General features: G+C 36.0%; 1 protein-coding gene across 3 annotated transcripts in view; it reads left to right on the plus strand.

Annotated features, from left to right (window-relative positions):
• CSMD3 (CUB and Sushi multiple domains 3) overlaps nucleotides 1-20,157 on the plus strand; it is an 873,364-nt gene that overhangs the window by 378,059 nt on the left and 475,148 nt on the right. For all 3 annotated transcript variants that reach the window (XM_040979396.1, XM_040979397.1, XM_040979398.1), the window contains one exon: nucleotides 10,015-10,136. In XM_040979396.1, coding sequence (XP_040835330.1) covers nucleotides 10,015-10,136 — 122 coding nt within the window. The remainder of the gene's footprint in view (nucleotides 1-10,014; nucleotides 10,137-20,157) is intronic.

Consider the following 20,157-nt stretch of genomic DNA (forward strand, 5'->3'; position numbering starts at 1 on the left):
CAATTTCTCAATCCCATTGCTCCTTGGTTGTGTGTATGGATACAAATCCAATTGATGTTCATATTATTTCTCTAACCTACACAAGCATTGTTTGTTATAATTTGGGTAGCATGGTAAACTCACTGTTGTTTTCCCAGGCAATAGATGTCAAAGGTGTTTTCATCCAAAATACATAATCATTGTAATTTTTTGCTCTTTTTGTTTTTCTTCTGTGATTATGATATTGGGTAGGGAGCAATGTCTTTTTAAAAGGATTTGCTGTGATTTCCAGCAGGAGGCAAATGTGTTATACAGCTTCCCACTAAGGAAGGTATTCTGTAAACACTTTTCACTAACAGGATTTCATTATCAGGTGTAATACTAAGTGTTTCAATTGATTTATGTACTAAATAAGTGTGACTTACCATGTCTTTTGATGATGGAATAAATGCTGTAGGAAATTCGTGACAATTTTTAGTTCTTGGATACTGCAAGCTATTTTTCAACATAAAGACTCTTATGAAGCAATTGACTAGGTAGTCAACCATTCATTCATTGCAGGGTACATGATCTTTAAAATTTAATTAAATGCAATTTTTCAGACCTTAAAAATAATACCTCCGAATATGGAAAGCATTATGTACTACATATTTATAAGTCTTTAGTATTCACGGACCAGGGAATCAGAAGGAGTTTCTGAGTATTTGTGTAAATGATATATTTACAAACACTTGCATGTATTTATTCACAAAGAAGTGATACTTTGCACTAGTGGAATACTGTATTTGTGTCATTATGTACACATGTATAGAAACAGAAGTACAAAATCGGTCATTTTTTTTTCAGGGATATTATGGATACATTACTTCAAAGTGAAAATAGTATTGACAAAAAGTAGGAGCCAGTTTTGTGGCTCATCAGGTTAAGCATTGACTTCTCATTGCAATGCCGGCTTGAATTCCAGCTTCTCTTTTTTTAATGCACTTGCAAAAGCAGCAAAGGATGGCCCAAGTACTTGGAACCCTGCCACCAATGTGGGACCCACAGAATTTCAGGCTCCTGGTTCTCTCTCTATGCAACTCTGAATTTAAAAATGCAATAAATCCTTTAAAAGGTTGACAAAAACATAGGAAATGTTTATAACATTTGATTAGATCTAAGACTTTAGTATGCATCTGCACTGAATCTAAATGAATGTGAATGAATCATTTAAATGTTCACATCTTACTTACATTCTTTATAATATTGAAATAATTATCTGAAGAAATGAACCATTAACACTTAAACAGTTCTTACTATTACTAGGCAAGTTTTAAATATATCAAAGAATAGAGGCCGACACAGAGGTGCTGTAGTCTTTCTGGGTGCTGTGTTTGTTCCTGGTTGTTCCACTTTCAATTCACCTCTCTGCTTATGGCCTGGGAAAACAATGGAGGGTGGCAAAAGTTTTTGAGCTCCTGAAACCATCTGAGAGACCTTGATGAAGCTCATAATTATCAGCTTTGGACAAGCTCAGCACTGGCTGTGGCTCCTGGAGAGTAAACCAGTGAATGGAAGAACTTCTTTCTCTGTGTCTTCTCTCTGTAAAATCTGTCTTTCACGTAAAAGTAAATAAGTCTTGAAAGCAAAGTACATGAGTTAATAAGATCTTCATTAATCTCTGAGCTGCTTTATTTACTGTGTTACCATTTCTTTCCATAAGTGAGCAAACCAAGGCATGAAAAGATTCATTTATAATGTGGTCATCTTAATAATATAGCCAGAATCAGAGCAGTTGAATCAAATGCAATCATGCACTGCTGTTAGGGGTAGAAGTCTCAAAAGTAATATTTTCTTCATATGTATTGTGATATGTTCATTCTAAATTAGTAACTGCTAACTTTCCATACCCATTTAGACTTGTTACAGCAAGTTAGTTTCAACTTATTTTGGCACAAAGCAAATTGCAAATTCATGTATACTTTTTTTTGAAAACTTGCATACTTTTAAATTAATTCTTTGAAGTATCTTTGTACTCATAAAAAGTACTCAAGGGACAAGCACAGTGCCTAGTGACTAAAGTTCTCCTTTTGCATGTCCCAGGATTCTATGTGGGCACTGGTCCAGTTTCCAGCTGCCACATTTCCCTTCCAGTTTCCTACTTGTGGCCTGGGAAAGCAATGGTGGTTGGCCCATTTTATCATCCTGTGCCAATCCTTGTGGGAGACACAGAAGAAGTTGCTAGTTTTAGGTCAGTTCAGCTCTGGCCCTTGTGGCCCTTGTAGCCACTTGGGGAGTAACCAGCAGACAGAAAATCTTCCTCCCTGTCTCTCCTCCTTTCTCTAAATCTGCTTTACAAATAAAAAATTAATATTTGAAAGAAAAAAAGTATTCAGAATGACCACATTGTTGAAAGCATTCATCGCTGATATCCAGCCCTCCTCTGGCTAACTTAACAATTCAGACATATTGAAACTTTCTTCACTGCTCACTAGAGAGTGTGTGCTTATTTGTCAGATGTGCTTACTACTAAATATTTGTTCCCTCAGTTTTATAATCTGGTCTACGTTGCTTCAGTGAAGAGACAATGAAAATACCAATTTAGTCTCATGAACTGGAAAACTAAATAGAAACAATTGAGAAGAGGCTCATGAGGGAGAAAACAAGCAAACACCTCACCATGAATTGTTATTACACAGCAGTATTGGATGCATGGTGATTTTAATAGCTTCAAATATATGCTCAAATTGAGATGGTTTGAATCTCCAATCTATTAGAAGAGAACATTAGTTTAGAAAAAAATATTGCAAGATGTTAGTAGACAAATTTCAAGTGTTTGACAAATTTTCCCATGTATAATCATATAGCATTATGTTAATTTTTTATTTTATTCTGTGATTGAAATCTTCTCCATAATTATATTGCTGGTTAAGATTTTTTATATAGACAGCATTTTTTTACAAGGCTCTTTTCTTTCCTGTCCACATACATAAGACCCTTATTTTGTTTCTTGATTTCTAAGATCTCATATTTCTCTTGTGTCTCAATCAGGACTAAATTTCCCATGTGGTTCATTCATTCAATAAACACTTATTGATTGCCTAAATGACAAATCAAGGAGTAAGCAGTAATACAATGTGATAATTGTCCTCAGGGGACTCATAATATACTGAGAAAAAAAGACAGTCGAAGAAAGCAACATAATAGTTCATAATAAAGTAGCTTAAAGAGACAAGCGAAATGGAAACACAGAGAGGATCACTGTACTCAGAATGGAGTGAGATTGGATTTGTCACAGGAAACATGCCCAAGGCATTACAAAATTAAGTCACATAAGCATTGCAACTAATCATTATGCTCATTTTTATAACAAATGAAACTCACAAAAATTGAATAACTGGAGGTTACAAAGCTAGTAAAGACAGAAGGTGGCTTTCAAGGATAGAGTCTATTCCAAGTGTCAGACTGCAGGTATGTGTGTGTGCATCTTTTTATGGCCTATCTCCCTCTCTGTCTCTCTGTCTCTCTGTCTGTCTCTCTGTCTGTCTCTCTCTCTCTCACACACACACACACACAAATACATGCATGCACTCATTCACTCTGACTCTGTCCTTCTGCCTTCCAAGTAGATGAGTTCTTTTTAGTGAAAGAAATGGTCACTTACACAATTAAACTTAAGTATAGCTCTGCCTCTGTCAAAAGGTATCATCCCACCCCAGGTCAAGGACCCCTGCAAGTGGGCACTAGTGGTCGACTCATCTTCTTTCCTGTTTAATGTTAAATAACATGGATCTATGCCTGCACACTGGTAAAGTTAATACAGAGTAAGTATGAGCCAGACCTAGGGTGACACCAGCTGTTGGCTGCTTTTCCTCCAGCCATTAACGTTTGCCTGGCTATAAGGCAACCTAAGCAGTTGTGTAATTACCTTCCTATAGCTGAGGTGAACATATCTGTGATTTACATCAAAGACAAAGGCATAATACTCCACTCAAGGATTAAAGGCAAATACTGCAAAAAATGATCAAATGGATAGATGTGTATTTCACCCACACAGTAATTTCAAAAAGTAATTATAAATAGAAGCATGTCGTTCTGAACCATCATTTGAGGAAAAATATAAAACAATTTGAAAAATTATGTTTACAGCAGTACTTATACACACATACTTTTTTGTTATGTGTTATGCTATTTATTTATTTAATTTTGTAAGGAGGGAGGGCTGGTGGTGTTTCTCTTTTTCTGTCTGGCTTATTTTACTCTACATACAATTCCCCATTTATGTGTATGTACATACATCTTATTCTCTTTACCCATTCATCTCGTGATAATGGACATCGTGATTGACTCCATATTTTGGCTCTTGCAAACATTGTTTATGTAAATATATGGTTCAGGTATCTCCATGAGATTCATGTATGTTGGATATATGCACAGTAGTAGGATTGATGTGTCATATGGCAAGTCTAGTTCAAGGTTTTTAAAAATAACAGTGTAAAAAACATGGCTAAGGAGTGCAATCCTTGTGGGAAATAGCATGGAGAATTCTGCAAAGAATTCTTCAAAGAATACTAGAAATAAATTGAGTGGATGCAAAAAAATATATATTGATAACTTTAAATAGTTACCTTTCACATTTTCATTTATAAATATTTTTTCATGGACCCAGCGTGATAGCCAGCTCTTGTCTTTGCCTTGCCTGCACCAAGATCCCATATGGGCACCGGTTCTAATCCTAGCAGCCCTGCTTCCCAAAGCTCCATGCTTGTGTCCTGGGAAGGCAGTTGAGATGGCCCAAAGCCTTGGGACCCTGTACCCATGTGGGAGATCCAGAAGAAGCTCCTGACTCCTGACTTCAGATTGTCTCAGCTCTGGCCATTGTTGCCACATGGGGAGTGAATCAGTGGATGGAAGATCTTCCTCTCTCTCCTCCTCTGTGTATTTCTGACTTGCAAATAAGAAAGAAATTCAAAATAAATAAATAAATCTTAAATTTTTTTTCACAACTTTGAAAATATACAAACTTTGTCTATCATATAAGTTTTACATGCAAAATTATTTAACAGCTAAATCCAGTTTATTTTCTCAAAGTCAGTTTTTCATTAGTGCATTGTTTTATAGTTATTCAAGGTTTATACATCTGTCAACATGGAGATGCTGATTTTTAAATCATCCACAAAGTATTCAATTTGGTTATCATCAATAATAATGAACACATGATAGTTTTAAAAAAACTAATGAAATGTTACTGCTAAAAAGTAAACATTGTTATTGTGTCCAAGTTTACTTTCATTTAGAATGGGTTTGTATTTTAAAATACTAATGCAAAAGGAATAGCAAAGACATTCCCACTCCTTGCCAGAGGGAGAAAGTGATGTATAACAGTAGCACCATTCCTTTTTAAGGTCATTCTTTTTTTTTTAAGATTTATTTTTTTATTATGTTTTTATTGGAAAGGCGGATATACACAGAGGAGAGACAGAGAGGAAGATCTTCCGTCTGATGATTCACTCCCCAAGTGAGCGCAACGGCCAATTGCTATGCTGATCCAAAGCCAGGAGCCTCTTCCGGGTCTCCAACATGGGTGCAGGGTCCCAAAGCTTTGGGCTGTCCTGGACTGCTTTCCCAGGCCACAGGCAGGGAGCTGGAAGGGAAGCGGGGCTGCCAGGATAGAACCGGCGCCCATATGGGATCCCGGGCGTGCAAGGTGAAGACCTTAACCACTTGCGCCACCGCGCCGGGCCCTTAAGGTTATTCTTAACAACAGACTGTTATCTCTTGTGTACTTCCCTAGCCTTTCCAAATCCCCAACTTCTTCTCATAGCATTTTGAAAAACAGGGATTTGCTTATAGGTTTAGTATTTCGCTTTCCTTTTATAATGTGATCTTTGTGAGGGCAGAAAATGTGGCTATCTCCTTTACGAACATAGCTTTTTGAACAGAATATTCATTCACTTAATGCTTATGCAATTCACGATTTCTCGTATTAAAAACTACAGCATTGAGCTTTCACGAAACAAATGCTCTTAACTGTCATATCATATTTGTTTCCAGGACTTAAGAATGATATTGTATCAATAAATAACAAAAGTAGCAAATTGCTTGGGAAAATACAATTTATATAATTATAATAAGTCTAATTTTGAAGATCAATCAATATTTACTGTCTCCTGTGTCAACAGATAATATGCTAGTGTCCTTTGTTTAGGATAGAAAGGAAATTTACAATGAAAATTCAGTAGCTGAAGTTGGCATTTTGACTAGCAAATTAAGCTTCACAACATGATGCCAGCACACTCTATGGAGATTATTTCAATACCTGGGTGCTCTATTTCCAGTCCCATTCCCTGCTTGTACAGCTGGGAAACCAGCAGAAGATTGCTCAAATGCTCAGGCCCTTAGAGCCATATAGGAGACCTGCAAAAATGTCTTGGTTCCTTTATTTGGCCAAGCAGTTGCAGCTGTTGGGGCCATTTGGGGAATGAACCAGTGATAGAATATCTTCCTTCTCTCTCTTCTTTCTTTTCTGCTCCTCTCCATCCCTCAATCACTTTTGTAATTCTTTCAGCAAAAAATGAAAACATTAATTTCTAAATACAAATTTGTTAGCTAAACACTCTGTCAAAACTTTGCTTCTCCCCTCTTTCTACTAGAACATAAACAGTATTTGACCCCTGAAGAGAAAATAATTAAAATCAGTCCATTCCAAGCTCTACTCTCTCCTTGTAACCAGCTGCATGAAATGTTACTTAATTTTCCTTTTTTCCCCCTTATGTATAACATCCAGAAAATAATTGCTAAGGCCAGTGTCCACCGTTTTCTCCTAAGAATTTTTTTAAAGATGTTACATTTCAGTGTTTTAAGTTAATTTTTTGAAAGATTTATTCATTTTTATTGGAAAGTCAGATATAAAGAGAGGAGGAGAGACAGAAAGGAACATCTTCTGTACATTGATTCACTGCCCAAGTGGCCACAATGACCGAAAATGTGCTGATCCGAAGCCAGGAGCCAGGAATATCTTCCGGGTCTCCCATGCAGGTACATGGTCCTAATGCTATGGGTCATCTTTGACTGTTTTCCTAGACCACAAGCAAGGACCTGGATGGGAAGCAAGGCTGCTGGAATTAGAACCAGTGCCTGTATGGGTATGGGATCCTGGCACATTCAAGGCAAGGACTTTAGCTGCTAGGCTACCATGTTGGACCCTTAAGTTAATTTTTGTAAGCAGTATAGGGCAATTGTCCTATCAAATATGGATATTCAGGTTTTCAAGAACCACCTATTATAAATAGTGTGTATTCTTTGCCTATGTATCAAAGGTTAGTTATCCTGAAACATACAGGTTTATTTCTGAACTCTCTTTTCTTTTTCATTACTTTATATGTCTGTTTTAAGATTTACTTGTTTAAAACAAGCATGCACATGCAAAATCAGGAAATACACAGTATAACTATGTGTATTTGCAAAAAGAAAATGTGTAGCTTTGCAGCATAACTTGAAAAATGGTTACTCTGAGATTTGACTGGAAGAATACAAGAAATGTAAATATTTACAGCTGATTTTAACCTTGTCATTGTCTAAATCTCTTAATTTTATATAAAAAGTGGGCTTCAAAAATAACTTTCGCTCTCTAAAACATCTTTACAAGCATTCTCTCTATCAGTGTGCAGAGTGCCCTTATTTTGAAATCTGGTTAAACGCTGTGTTCAAGAATTTGTATATTTATTTCTTTGTCAAGTTCACCTGGATCATGATGGTTAGTGCACTAGCAATTAACAAACACAGATGACAAATAAGGTCTCTGGCCTTGCCCTCACAAGACTTTACGTATGTATACATGTTAGAAAGCAAAGCTTGTCAGAGTAATATCAAATGATACATGACACTCAAATATGTGCTATGACTTCTCAAAGTTTTATTTACTAACTTCAATTCAATACTGTCATAATTACTAAAAATAATTTTTATTACTATGACGTTCTTTAATTATTGATAGCAGCAAAAGCCAGACTTTAAGAGATGGGTTATTCTAATAAATGTGTGTTATAGAACCCTGAGTGCAAAAATGGGAAACCTTCCTGTCAAAGAATTGATGCATCAGCCTGGCTTAATTAAATGAATGTAATATCTAAAAGAAAATGTAGAATGATAACGATATTTAGACCTGTGAGATAGCATGGAATATATATAAAACTAAAATGCTATGGTACACTCACAGAAGAGCAAAGTATCTATTATCATGTAAATATTAAGACATTGTACTTGAAAAGAAACCTAGCTTTTCACAGAAATATTCTTTTAATCACTAATAAGTAGTTTGTATCGTACCAGATAGGAAAGAGATTCCAAGTTTTCATGCAACTAAGAAATTAAGTCCATATTTTTGGGATGTAAATATGATCAGCAGTAAGGAGATTGCCACCTAGAAAATAATTTAAGTAGCTATTATCAGTATCAGGACATTTAGAAGAGAAAAGAAGGAAAACAGATGGTCAGAGGTTTGAATCCGTAGGTCTTAAGAAGAGAGATAGGTGGACTACTTTAAAAAAAAAAAAACAAAAAAAGGTTTTGTTAAACATTTGCTAGAAACAAATGAAATGACCAATAGAAAAGAGAGAAGATTGATCTAAAATCAAGAGAGATGCAAAAGGCGTTAATGGAAATTTGAGACCCCATGATAGAAAAAGGCTATGAAATTATTTGTCAGTTACACTACTTTTTTGTTAAGATTGAAAAATCAAGTTTGTGGGAAAATGAAGAATGTTAGGTATAAAATTACAATGCATTTGCTATCACTGAAAAAGCAATTTCAACATTGAAAAGAGAGAAAGTTTGATGAGAAAATTTGAAGAGTGAACAGGGTGAAGTAAATGCAGTGGTGAGAATGAAGTTACATTATACATTTGAAGGAAATGACTAAATAAAAAAGATTCATCGACTATTTCTCTCTTTCGTGTAATACAACAGAACTTTATTGTTTAAAATATAGTAAACACATACACTCAAAGATTAAAAGTGACTATTGCATCACTTAAGACATGATCCTCCAGCTCCCAGAAGGGTGTCTGTAGTCAATTTATGCTAAACTATAAATTAAAGAGTGAAAATGCTGTTAAAGTGGCTGTATTTAGCATAGTATATATATATATATACTTTTGATGATACAACATGACTTAGAAGCAAAACAGCTAAATTTTAATCTTCACTATGTCATATATCAGCAGAGTAAGCCTTGGCCAAATAATGCTGAGGCCTTCCTTCAGAAGCTAATTCTCAAAGTATCACTAATAAAATCAAGTGAATATGGAAATATATGTTTAAGTATACATCAACTAAGAATGCAGTAGATTGTAACAGACAGATTAGAATAGCACAGCATTGGCAGGATATTTGATGGAATAGGGGAAAAATGCCGGTTAAAAATAATTGTACAGCCAACCTTAATGGTTATGAGAAATAAAGTTAATAAACAGATGCAGAATGATCACTACCACTATTTTAAGTGGAAGAAGGATTAAAATACTGTGGAAAGATTATAGCTTAAATTTGTGAGTATTCATAAAAACTGCTTAAACACAGGTATTTTTATAGTCTTTATTATCTAATTATAGCTTTAAGAACAGAAAAAATAACTTTAGCATTGGTATCTGTTAATGATGCTATTATGAGTCCTAGGGCATGTAATAAATAGTAATTAACATAATTTTTATATTTCTTAATTACTGCAAGGTTTGTTTCTTTTTTGCAGATTTATGTTAGCATAATATTGTATAAATATGCTTCTTTCTAATTAAATTAAATTATTAATAAGTAGAGGATAATTTATCATGCCTCACGCTTTTCTTCATAGCTAGTTTGTGTTTTATGTTGAAATCATCCAGAATCCAAATTTTAGATCACAAAACCACTCTTACTTTGATATTTCATATTAGAACACCAAGATATTAACTTTAATTATAATTATGCAAATTTGAACTTAAAATCATTAGACATTTCTTTGGTATGACTTTAATATGTGATGTATGCTCATGTTTTAAAATGTAATTTCTTTTTCAGTGAAGACATGCGGCTCTAATCTTCAAGGACCCAGCGGAACCTTTACATCTCCAAACTTTCCATTCCAGTATGACAGCAATGCACAGTGCGTCTGGGTCATCACAGCAGTGAACACCAATAAGGTGAGGAAAAGCGTCCGTGCTGAGAAAGCAAACCCACGGGGACAAAGGCATGCAAGAACGCACACTGCCGAAAATGTGCAGTCCAGGAATGAGTTTGGCAAAGTTTATCAATCATGTCTTTTACAAGATATTTGGAAAACAAAGGATTGTTTTCTCAGATACATTTTGGAAGGTTGCTGTTCATTTTAATTTTTAAAAAGACACAACGAGTCTTAGCTTTTCATGTGATGGGTTTTTGCTTGATGCCTCATTCAGGTAGAACATTGCTTATGCACATCTGACTTTCTTTTAATGTTTTTCTCTTGCTAGAGCACATATCTAATCCGCTAGAAATAGTGTTTTAAAATAAGACTCATATTATTGATATTTCAAAAGCGTGAAGTGTTTTTAGTTGACTCCCTGATAAGTAAGGTACCTAAATAAATATTGTTGCTTTATATTTAAAATAAAATTAAAGTACTAAATGAGCAGTAGCTGAAAAGTTTAACTAGTCTTCTATTCCTCTTCTTGCCATCTTGCATATGCTTATAAACTATGATTTCATTTCAATATAGAAACTTTAATTGCAAAGATTTAAATTCCTCTCTGGTCTCAGATTTTGTGGTATTATCTGTGTTAGAAAACTTCATGGGAGTACTCATAAAATTAGATTTGATTGTAGTTCAAACCGTAATGCACTTATTAAACACATTAACTACATAAGGTATGTAATATTTCCAAGGAATGTTTCAATTAAATTCTAGACATCTCATCTTAACAGCTGATGTGTTCACTTAAAAATCAGTTGAGTAGTCACGGAGCCTGGTGCAATACTCTAGTGGCTGCTAAAGTCCTCGCCTTGCATGTGCCAGGATCCCATGTTGGCACTGGTTCTAATGCCGGAGAGCTGCTTCCCATCCAGCTACTTGCTTGTGGCAGTCCAGGATGCCCCAAAGCTTTGGGACGCTGCACCCAGGTGGGAGACCTGGAGGACGCTGTGAGCTTCTGGCTTCCGATCAGCCAAGCTCCAGCTGTTGTGGCTGCTTGGAGAGTGAATCAAAACATGGAAGATTGTCCTCTCTCTCTCTCTCCTCCTCTCTGTATATCTGACTTTGCAATAAAAACAAATAAATCTTTAAAAAATCATTTGATTAGTCAGCTACATTTGTCTCATTGTTGAACCCTTATTTATGCACCAGGAAAAACTATGCAAGAAACCTACTCTGCTCTAAGTTGCCTATGTAAATGGGAAAAATGGAACATGAAGTTAAGCCAGTCAGCCATGTAAAGTGTAGTATCTGTTCTTATCAGTTTAGTATTTCGTTTTTTATGTGCAAAGTTGTTGAGAAAATGTAAAATAAAGAGTAGTTGAAAAATTAACTTTGGGTGAATACTTAGCAAAATCTCAAGCGTTATGTGTACTTTTCACAAATTGTCCAATTCTCATGGAGTCTGCGTTAAAAGACATCGAAGCAGCAGATATGGTAAAGCAGTATGTTATGTCACCTCTAAAGCTGTCCACATCTCCAATCCAACTTCATACTAATGCATGGTGCAGGCAACAAGTGATGGCTCAAGTTCTTGGACATCTGCCACCTACATGGGAGACCTGAATTGAGTTATGTGGCCTTGCATTCCTTTTGCCTTCTCTAGAGGTTACACTCATTGTTATGCATCAGTGTCTATCCTATATAATTAACTGGAAATAAAATATAATGACTGAATATTAAAAATCAAACTGAAAAGTGCATTATACCTTGTCTATAGGCTTTTGTAAGAGATGTTTTTCCTGTTAATCACAATATTTTGCTTATGAATATAGTTTGCATTTTTCCATATTAGCAAGTGAAAAATACTAAAACTAGGGCTTTAAACTAGCCTGGTCAATTGAATTAAATCTGCATTTATTATGTTACACACTCATTGTTAAACACTATATCATAAGATATCCTAAGATCCTACACTTTCTCCAAATATTTTAAAATTCCCCTCCTTAATCTTCTCAATGTAAAAAAAATCACATTCATTAGTTTCATAGCTGGAACATTAATATCTTATAATTGTTTCATGTACATACAACTGAAAAAAAAATTCCAGATGCCTAACTTAAAGGGGAGAGTTACTGAGAGTATAATAATGGTAGGTGGTAAGCCTCACAAAGGTGTATTTGAAGGGAGCAGTAGCTTATGGCCTCAACACAGTGTGAAGTGCCTATGTCTATGTGTGTATCTACCCACCTATCCTTCACTCATCCATCTACCTATATTTCAAGCTACTTTTTTTTGTAAAGATTTTATTTATTTTTTTTAAGTGGCAGAGTTACAGAAAAAGAGAAAGAAAAAATCTTCCATATGTGTCTTACTTCTTCCATGGCGATAATGACCAGATCTGCTTACGACTAAAAGATAGGAGTTCAGAACGCAATCCGCCCTCACAAATACCAACACATGTTGCAGAGGCCCAAATACCCAAGGCCATTTTTGTTGCTTTCTCGGGAAAGCTGGACCTGAGGCTGTGCAGGCAGTCCCAAATTGTCATCCCAGCATGTGAGAGGAACACATGTTGACCCAACATGCTGCACCATGATCAAAGGACCCTGCCTCTTATTCCTCTCCTGTTTTCCTAGCTGTACTGTATATCTCTTTGTCTATACATTCATGATACATAGACATTATAAACTAATTTGAGCAAATTATTGATCTTTCAGATTTTTCTGCTTGATTTTAGACCTTACTATGTAGAAACACATAATACTTTCATGATTTGAATAAACTAATAATAGAAAAATTTTTCAGAAACTATAATATACTTGTAAAGATACAAGAGGGCAGAATCAAGATTCTCTGTAGTTGTGCAGAATTAGAATTTAAGATTTTTTTAAAAAAGATTTATTTATTTTTATTATAAAGTTAGATATGTAGAGAGGAGGAGAGACAGAGAGGAAGATCATCTGTCCGATGATTCACTTGCCAAGTGACCACAATGGCCAGACCTGAGCCCATCTGAAACCAGGAACCAGGTCCCCCAGGTCTCCCAAGCAGGTTGAGGGTCCCAAGGTTTTGGGCCATCCTTGACTGCTTTCCCAGGCCACAAGCATGGAGCTGGGTGTGAAGTGGGCTGGTTCTAATGTGACTCAAATCAGCACCCTTTATAGGATCCTGGCATGTGCAAGGTGAGGACTTTAGCTGCTAGGCTACCACACGGGGGCCATGAACAATGTAAATTTTAAAATATAGTATAATTACAGTGTTCGATAATCTATCATATATTTTAGCAAATTTTTGAACAACATGACAAGTACCTAGTATGCAGATGTTGCTAATGGCTGCCTCATTGTACGTTCCCCTCATTTTAGACAATTAGGAGAAAAATTATCTACATTAGAAGTCATCAGGTGTTTACTTCGGGTGAATTTTTTACAAGTAATTAAAACATGGTGAAAAATAGACAGGATACTTGGAGTTTAAAGAGTTACAGCTTCATCATAGACATATCTGCATTTCAAATGTCAGGTCTGCTTCCCTTCTCAATCAGCTCCCTAGTTTTTACATAAGAAACTTTGCAATTCTATAAATTCAGGCTATATTATAGCAATCAAATGTATAAAATACAATTTTGATTTAGCTATACTTATTTTTGTTAACTTTTTATTTAGAATTTTGAATTTTATGCTGCAATTTCATAGAGACTGAGATCTCCCCACCCCAAAATCCCGCCCTCCAACTGATTTTGCCCACGTTGCTACAATAGTATAGTCCTCCATGGAGAGTCATGATTCCATCAGTCTGTTATTTAAGTGTCTCCCGACATTGCTGGCACAGATGATTTCAGACAATCCAACATCCTGTTGTCTACACATTTCCAACAGTTTCATTGGAAGTTCATCTTTGGAAGCAGAGATGCATATTACATTGTAACCTCACATCTGGATACGGCAGTCTCTATTACTCCATCACTAAACCTTCCCTTAAATGAGAAGCCATGAAATACGGTCAACAACTTGCATGAGTTAGAAGAACAACAACAAAATCACAGCACCATGGAGTAAAAAAAATGCACCACTGAGTAACCAACTCATGGGTGACAAAAAGAAAACATGAAAGTCTCTGGGTAGAATGATGCTACTGTGTAATCCATGAGCCAGTGATGAATTGGACAAGAGGAAAGAAAGTATTTGAAAGAAATGAAAATTAAATAAAAAAGATCAAAACAACACAGGGGATGCAGCTCCCCTACCCACAAAATTTAGCACAAGCCAGATGTGTGTCCAAAGAAGAGTAGTTAAAGAAACTGTGGTACAGCTATCCCTTGGAATATTACTCAGCTATTAAAAAGAATGAAATTATACCATTTGCAACTAGATGGTCCCAACTAGAGACCATTATGCTCAGTGAAATAAGTTAATCCCAAAAGTTTAAATACCACATGTTCTTTCATATAGGAAACCATAACACAAATCGATTTAGTTTTACTTTTTAGGATGGAGGTTGTACTAGTTGGGAGGGAAAATCAGCTCCTTCTGAGGATATTATTTTTCCCTTCATGCTGAAAAATATGACTTATATTCAAAATATGGCATATTCAAAATTGAGTAGCATGAATTCAGGTAAATCAGTGATCAGTGTTAACCAAGCTTATTCGCTTTTAGGAATGAGAAGAATAATCAGATGAGGTGAAACGATTATCCTTATATGCTGAACAGTTTTTCTACAATATGTACAAAATGAAGTCATTCATATAATTGATAAAGAAATAATGTTCTGATGCATATTTGCATTTTTATGATGTTTTTAATTCCTTAACATAGAGGAAATATCAACCGACATTCATTTCAGAGTTATACATGTTATTTCATGAATTATAGTCATAAGTTAGAAACAGATAAAATAATTTGGAAAATATTAACTACAGTATTCCAAGCTAATCAGTTGACTATGTGGAGCTTATAATTAAAGATATGATATATTTGTTATTACTTATAGATTATGGTTTTCATACCTCTTATATCAGTAATTTTTTAAGATTTATTTTTATTGGAAAGTCAGATATACAGAGAGGAGGAGAGACAGAGAAAGATCTTCCATCTGTTTATTCACTCCCCACATGGCTACAATAGTCAGAGCTGTGTTGATCCAAAGCCAGGAGCTTCTTCCAGCTCTCCCACGTGGGTGCAGGGTTCCAAGGCTTTGGGCCATCCTCAACTGTTTTCCCAGCCCATAAACAATGAGCTGGATGGAAAGTGGGGCTGCTGGGGTTAGAACTGGTGCTCATATGGGATCATGGCATGTGCATGGCGAGGATTTTAGCTGCTAGGCTACCATGCTGGGCCCAGTAAAATTTTAAATAGTGTTTTCAAAGAGTCAGTTAATAGGCATTTATCACTGTATTTCTCATCTGTACATTTAATTATGTACATGAGTGTGTGTGTGCGTGTGGGAGAGAGAGAAAAAGATAGTTCTCCCTCAATGTCTGGAGTAGCTACCTGGGACCTCTTAGAGATGAAATCAGGAACCAGGGCCTCAATCCAGGTGTCCCACATAGCAGAAACCCCAATTCATTGCACCATCACCACTCTCCTTCATAGTGTGCATTGGCAGGAAGTCTTAGCTGTGAGCTGACATCAAATGTTACACTTGTATACTCTTTCCAGCCTGGAACACAGATGACTTAACCACTAGGCTACACTTCCACCCCAGCAATTCTAATGTTGATGTCTTGTGACCCAAACTAGATCAGTCCATTAGTTTCTGAGCCTTGAAAAATGCTACATATTGAAAAATATTTGAATTGATGCATCTGAGTGTCTTTTACAATACTAGTACATGGCAATAGTTTATATACATTGAGCAAAAGTACTTTAAATATGACATTTACTAAGCATTTCACCACCACTGAAATGTGAATGCAACTGCTCTCCCCATTTGTAGTTGCAAGAAAGAGATCCACGGAGACAAACTAATCCCCCCAAGTATACACTGAAACTCTTGAAAACCAGCATTTAAATGAGGTGCTCATTCCTGCAGAGTGTTCCCTGTTCCCTACAACACAGAGTTTTGCTGGCCTCCTTCAGTGTGACCTTTTAGCTTTTTCTTGTTTGCATGATATATTCCCTTATCCTAAAATATGCTTTAGTTAACTCAGCCAAAGCAGTTTTCTATTGCTTGTCACCTTCTTTTATTACTGTCTCTTGATCTAGTATAAACTATCTGTTGCAATACTTGTTACCATGGTTTATTCTCTCAGGGTGATTCTCTGACATATCTTGCAGTATCTTAAAATGTATTATGTGCCTATTTTCTCAATCCTTACCTGTATTTGAGTGTAATTCAGTTCTTTGAGCCATATGCTAATTTAGTTATCTTACTATTATTGTCCCAATTTTCAATAACATTTTCAGAAGTAGTTAGGAAATTATAATTTAACTATGAGTCATTACTAAGCAAAATATTTTAAGAATTCTTCCACATAAGTAAGTAAACTGAAAATTTGAATGAGCAGAATTTTATGTAAACTTTTGGTAAATCTTTTCTCTTACTTCAAATGTAAGGGTCTTTTAACTGCTTTGAATGATTATAAAAATAATACAGATCTCTTTAGATGGTCAGAAAATCTCACAACTAAGAACTTATTGGGAATTAAAAATCAAATTAATCAAGCATAGGAAAATATAAAGACAATAAATGCAGGGACACGAGGTTGACTATAGTTCACAAGATAACTTGATGGTTTAACAGAAGTCATGTTGGAAAACAAATAATTGAAATAATAATAATTGGCTATGGCTATTTTTAAAAATATCATTGGGTTATAGTATGTAAAGATGACATTTTTGTTTTCTGAGGCAATAAACATGTACTTTTCCCTCTTAATGTGGCTCACATTTACATCTTCTGATTCAGGAAATGCAGTTTATTACAAACCAAGTGAACTGTGAATTAAGTAAGATAGTGGCATGATGCTAAGTGCACATATTTAAAATCCTGTGGAGCTTCCTGGCCTATTTATAAATAGCTTTATCTATTTATGTAGATGTAGATATAGATATAGATAATATAGATATAGATATAGATATAGATATAGAAATAATGCATAAGCAGGATTTGGACTTAACAGTCAAAAGTTCTGGTCTCCTGTGGACATCATTGCAGTACTCTGACTCTTCTCATCATTAAAGCAGACTAATTATTTTGCTCTGTCATGTCAACGAAATCTTAAAGCATCATATAAGTTACCAAATAGGATTGTTTGCATTGAAAATTGTCTTAAAAACTTAATGTATGATATACATGTGCTTGTGACTTATACCATCTTATTCTGAAGAGGATTTTAAGTGAATGATGTTATCAAAATGATGACAAAGACTTGGATAATGGTGTCATACAGTTCTGGGATATTTTTATTGGGTTTATTCAGATTCTCTTCAAGCATACCACCAGGTAGTTCTTCTGTGGATGCACAAGTCACCCCTTTAGGTTTTCACTCCCATTTGGGGGAGTGTTATTTTGCTGTATTCACTCCCATTTTGGTGGCCGAGTGACCCAGGCTTTTGCTGCGGCTCATACTGGGATTTACACAGCTGATCCCAATCCAGACTCTGCCCACCCCTTTCTCCCAAGGCATTCAGTGTCTTCTCTTAGGAGGTTTTGGTGTCTCTTGATAGATCTGGAGCATAAATCCTCTGGGTATGGAGTGGATTCTGGTCTCTGAGAGTCCCTTCCTTAGCGGATTCTCTCCCCAGAGGCTCCCTCTCAACTTGCTCGCCAAGGGTCAGCTCCCTGAGGGTCAGGTGATGGACTAGGAGCGTGGGGATTTCCACAGTAGTGCCTCCCTTCATTAGTGTTTTGTCCTTTGCTTTTTTGCTGCCCACTGTCTCCTTGGGGAGCCTCCCGCCAGGAGTCAGCTTGATCTTGTTCCCTTTTTGCTGGTTCAAAATTTACTAGGCTTTTGTCTGTGGGTTGGGGTGCCTTTCCATGACTCACATGTGTTCCACTTCCTTTTGGGGTGCTGGCTACAACTTTGGACATTTTCAGTACTTTTTCCTTGTCTGCACGGTTCCTGCTTCCATCTTATGGTCTCCAGGGAGCCTTACTCACCCTGCCCAGTGATTTTTCTTCTTCAGCTCTTTGTTCCACCTAATTTTGTCTCCTAGGTCTCTGAACTGCCGGCTTTACCTGACTACTCTGATTGCCCGTCTTGCTGAATCCTCATGGGTTTTGTTCTTGTGCAAGTATTTTATTAGGTAGAGGTTTCTCTCTTCTTATTATTAGTATTTTTAATAATATCTGTCCCAAGCATAAATTCAGGTAAAGAAAAGACCAACTCTTCATAGACAATGTATCTTCCTTCTAAACAAATCTTTTTGTGTATTTTTAAACAAGTAAAGATACAGCTTATAATCAACTAATTAATTTTTAAATGCATTCATAACATTCCCTACAACATTGAAGTCCATGGTTTTTCTTTATGCCCATTCAATATTCTTTTCCATAACATCTGCAGTTATTTGAATACACCCATGAACCCTGGTTGTAACACCAACTGTTAGACCAATTCTTGTCACTGATTCATCACTGAAGGTAGCCTTTCATTATTTTATTTAGCCTGCCCACTTAACTACAAACATTTTGGAATATGTGCCAACTCCAAGTCAAGATATGTGATCTCTGCTAGAAAAAACATGTCACTTTTCTGCAGATTACAGCTGCCTTAGTTTAGGTTCAGAAAAAAAAAGCAGACACAAGACAAAGAACTTTTAAAGAAAGCACCCTCAAACAAAACAAAACAAACAACAGCAACAACAACAACAACAAAAACAAAACCTTCGGACTTTAGAAGAATCAGCATGGGAAGAAAAGCGATTCAATCATATAATTTCATGAAAAAAAAATCCAAGATAAAGTGATTCAATCATATAATTTCATGAAAAAAAAAAATCTAAGATCCAGGATGATCCTGTGCAGTGAAAGTTACACATAAGTTTGTCCTAACTCAAGAGGAGGTATTTGAAGTATTTTTAGGTCCAAAAGATACCCAAATCATGGGCAGACAAGTTCCACATGCATCAATGCAAAAGCAAAGAAACTTTATTGCTAGGTCGAGGTGGGGTTTATGACTCATGCATCGCAGTGGAGTCTTGACAAAGACCTCGCTTGTCTCTTGCAGACTGTTTTTATTCCCTCCCAGTCACGTACAACACAGCTCCAGCAAGCAGTCCTAATCTTGGTCACGTCACTCACGGATGTGTGGATGCCGATGATTGGCCCAATTCCTAAAGCCGTTCCCCACTGCCCACTCCGTCACACTGATGAAAATAAAACTTTGGAGTGAAGTGAGACTTAGGCCTACTCTCTGACTTTGGGCCGATTATGGCATCGGTCCTGTTCTTTATGCAGCAAAGCCAAGCAATGGTTACAGAAGCCAACCATATATGTTATGTTAACAGTTGATAGGCTGCCTTATCACCACTCAACACTAACTTATTCCTACTACCATTATATATTTAACAAGTCTCACCTCTAGACACTAATTTATTATTTATCCCTAATAACATTATTTATTATTTATCCCTTTTAACATTACTGTTGTTAAGAGTAAATCCCCACCATCCAGCTTTGCACCCCCAACTCCGCACTATCATACTTCTAAATTCTGTGCTCTTAGGTTGGAGGTTACTTAGTACTTTTAGGGCTTATGTGTGGACTAAGTGGCTTCGTAAAGAGAAGTACTGTAGAAGAAATATAGATATGGGAATAGATATGGGCACAGACAAAAGAGTGTAGGCAAAGAATACATAGTAGGAGAAAAAAAACAGGCATCCAAATGAAACTGGAATTGAGCAGTTATGGTATTTACTAGAGAGAGTAGGTGTTCTACTCGAAGGAGCAATCTTGGAGCAGAAGATTAAGAATAAACTGAAACCAGACATGGGTTAACAGTGCTACCAAGTTTTGATTCAGAAAAGTTAACAATAAACTACAGGCCTTGATTTAAAACAACAGAGTGACCAAACAAACAGAAAAGGGAAAATAGCTATGTTTACAGT

The sequence above is a fragment of the Ochotona curzoniae genome, unplaced genomic scaffold (genome assembly GCF_017591425.1).
Source record: "Ochotona curzoniae isolate NIBS_2020 unplaced genomic scaffold, NIBS_Ocur_1.0 contig_3190, whole genome shotgun sequence".
Taxonomy (NCBI): Eukaryota; Metazoa; Chordata; class Mammalia; order Lagomorpha; family Ochotonidae; genus Ochotona; species Ochotona curzoniae.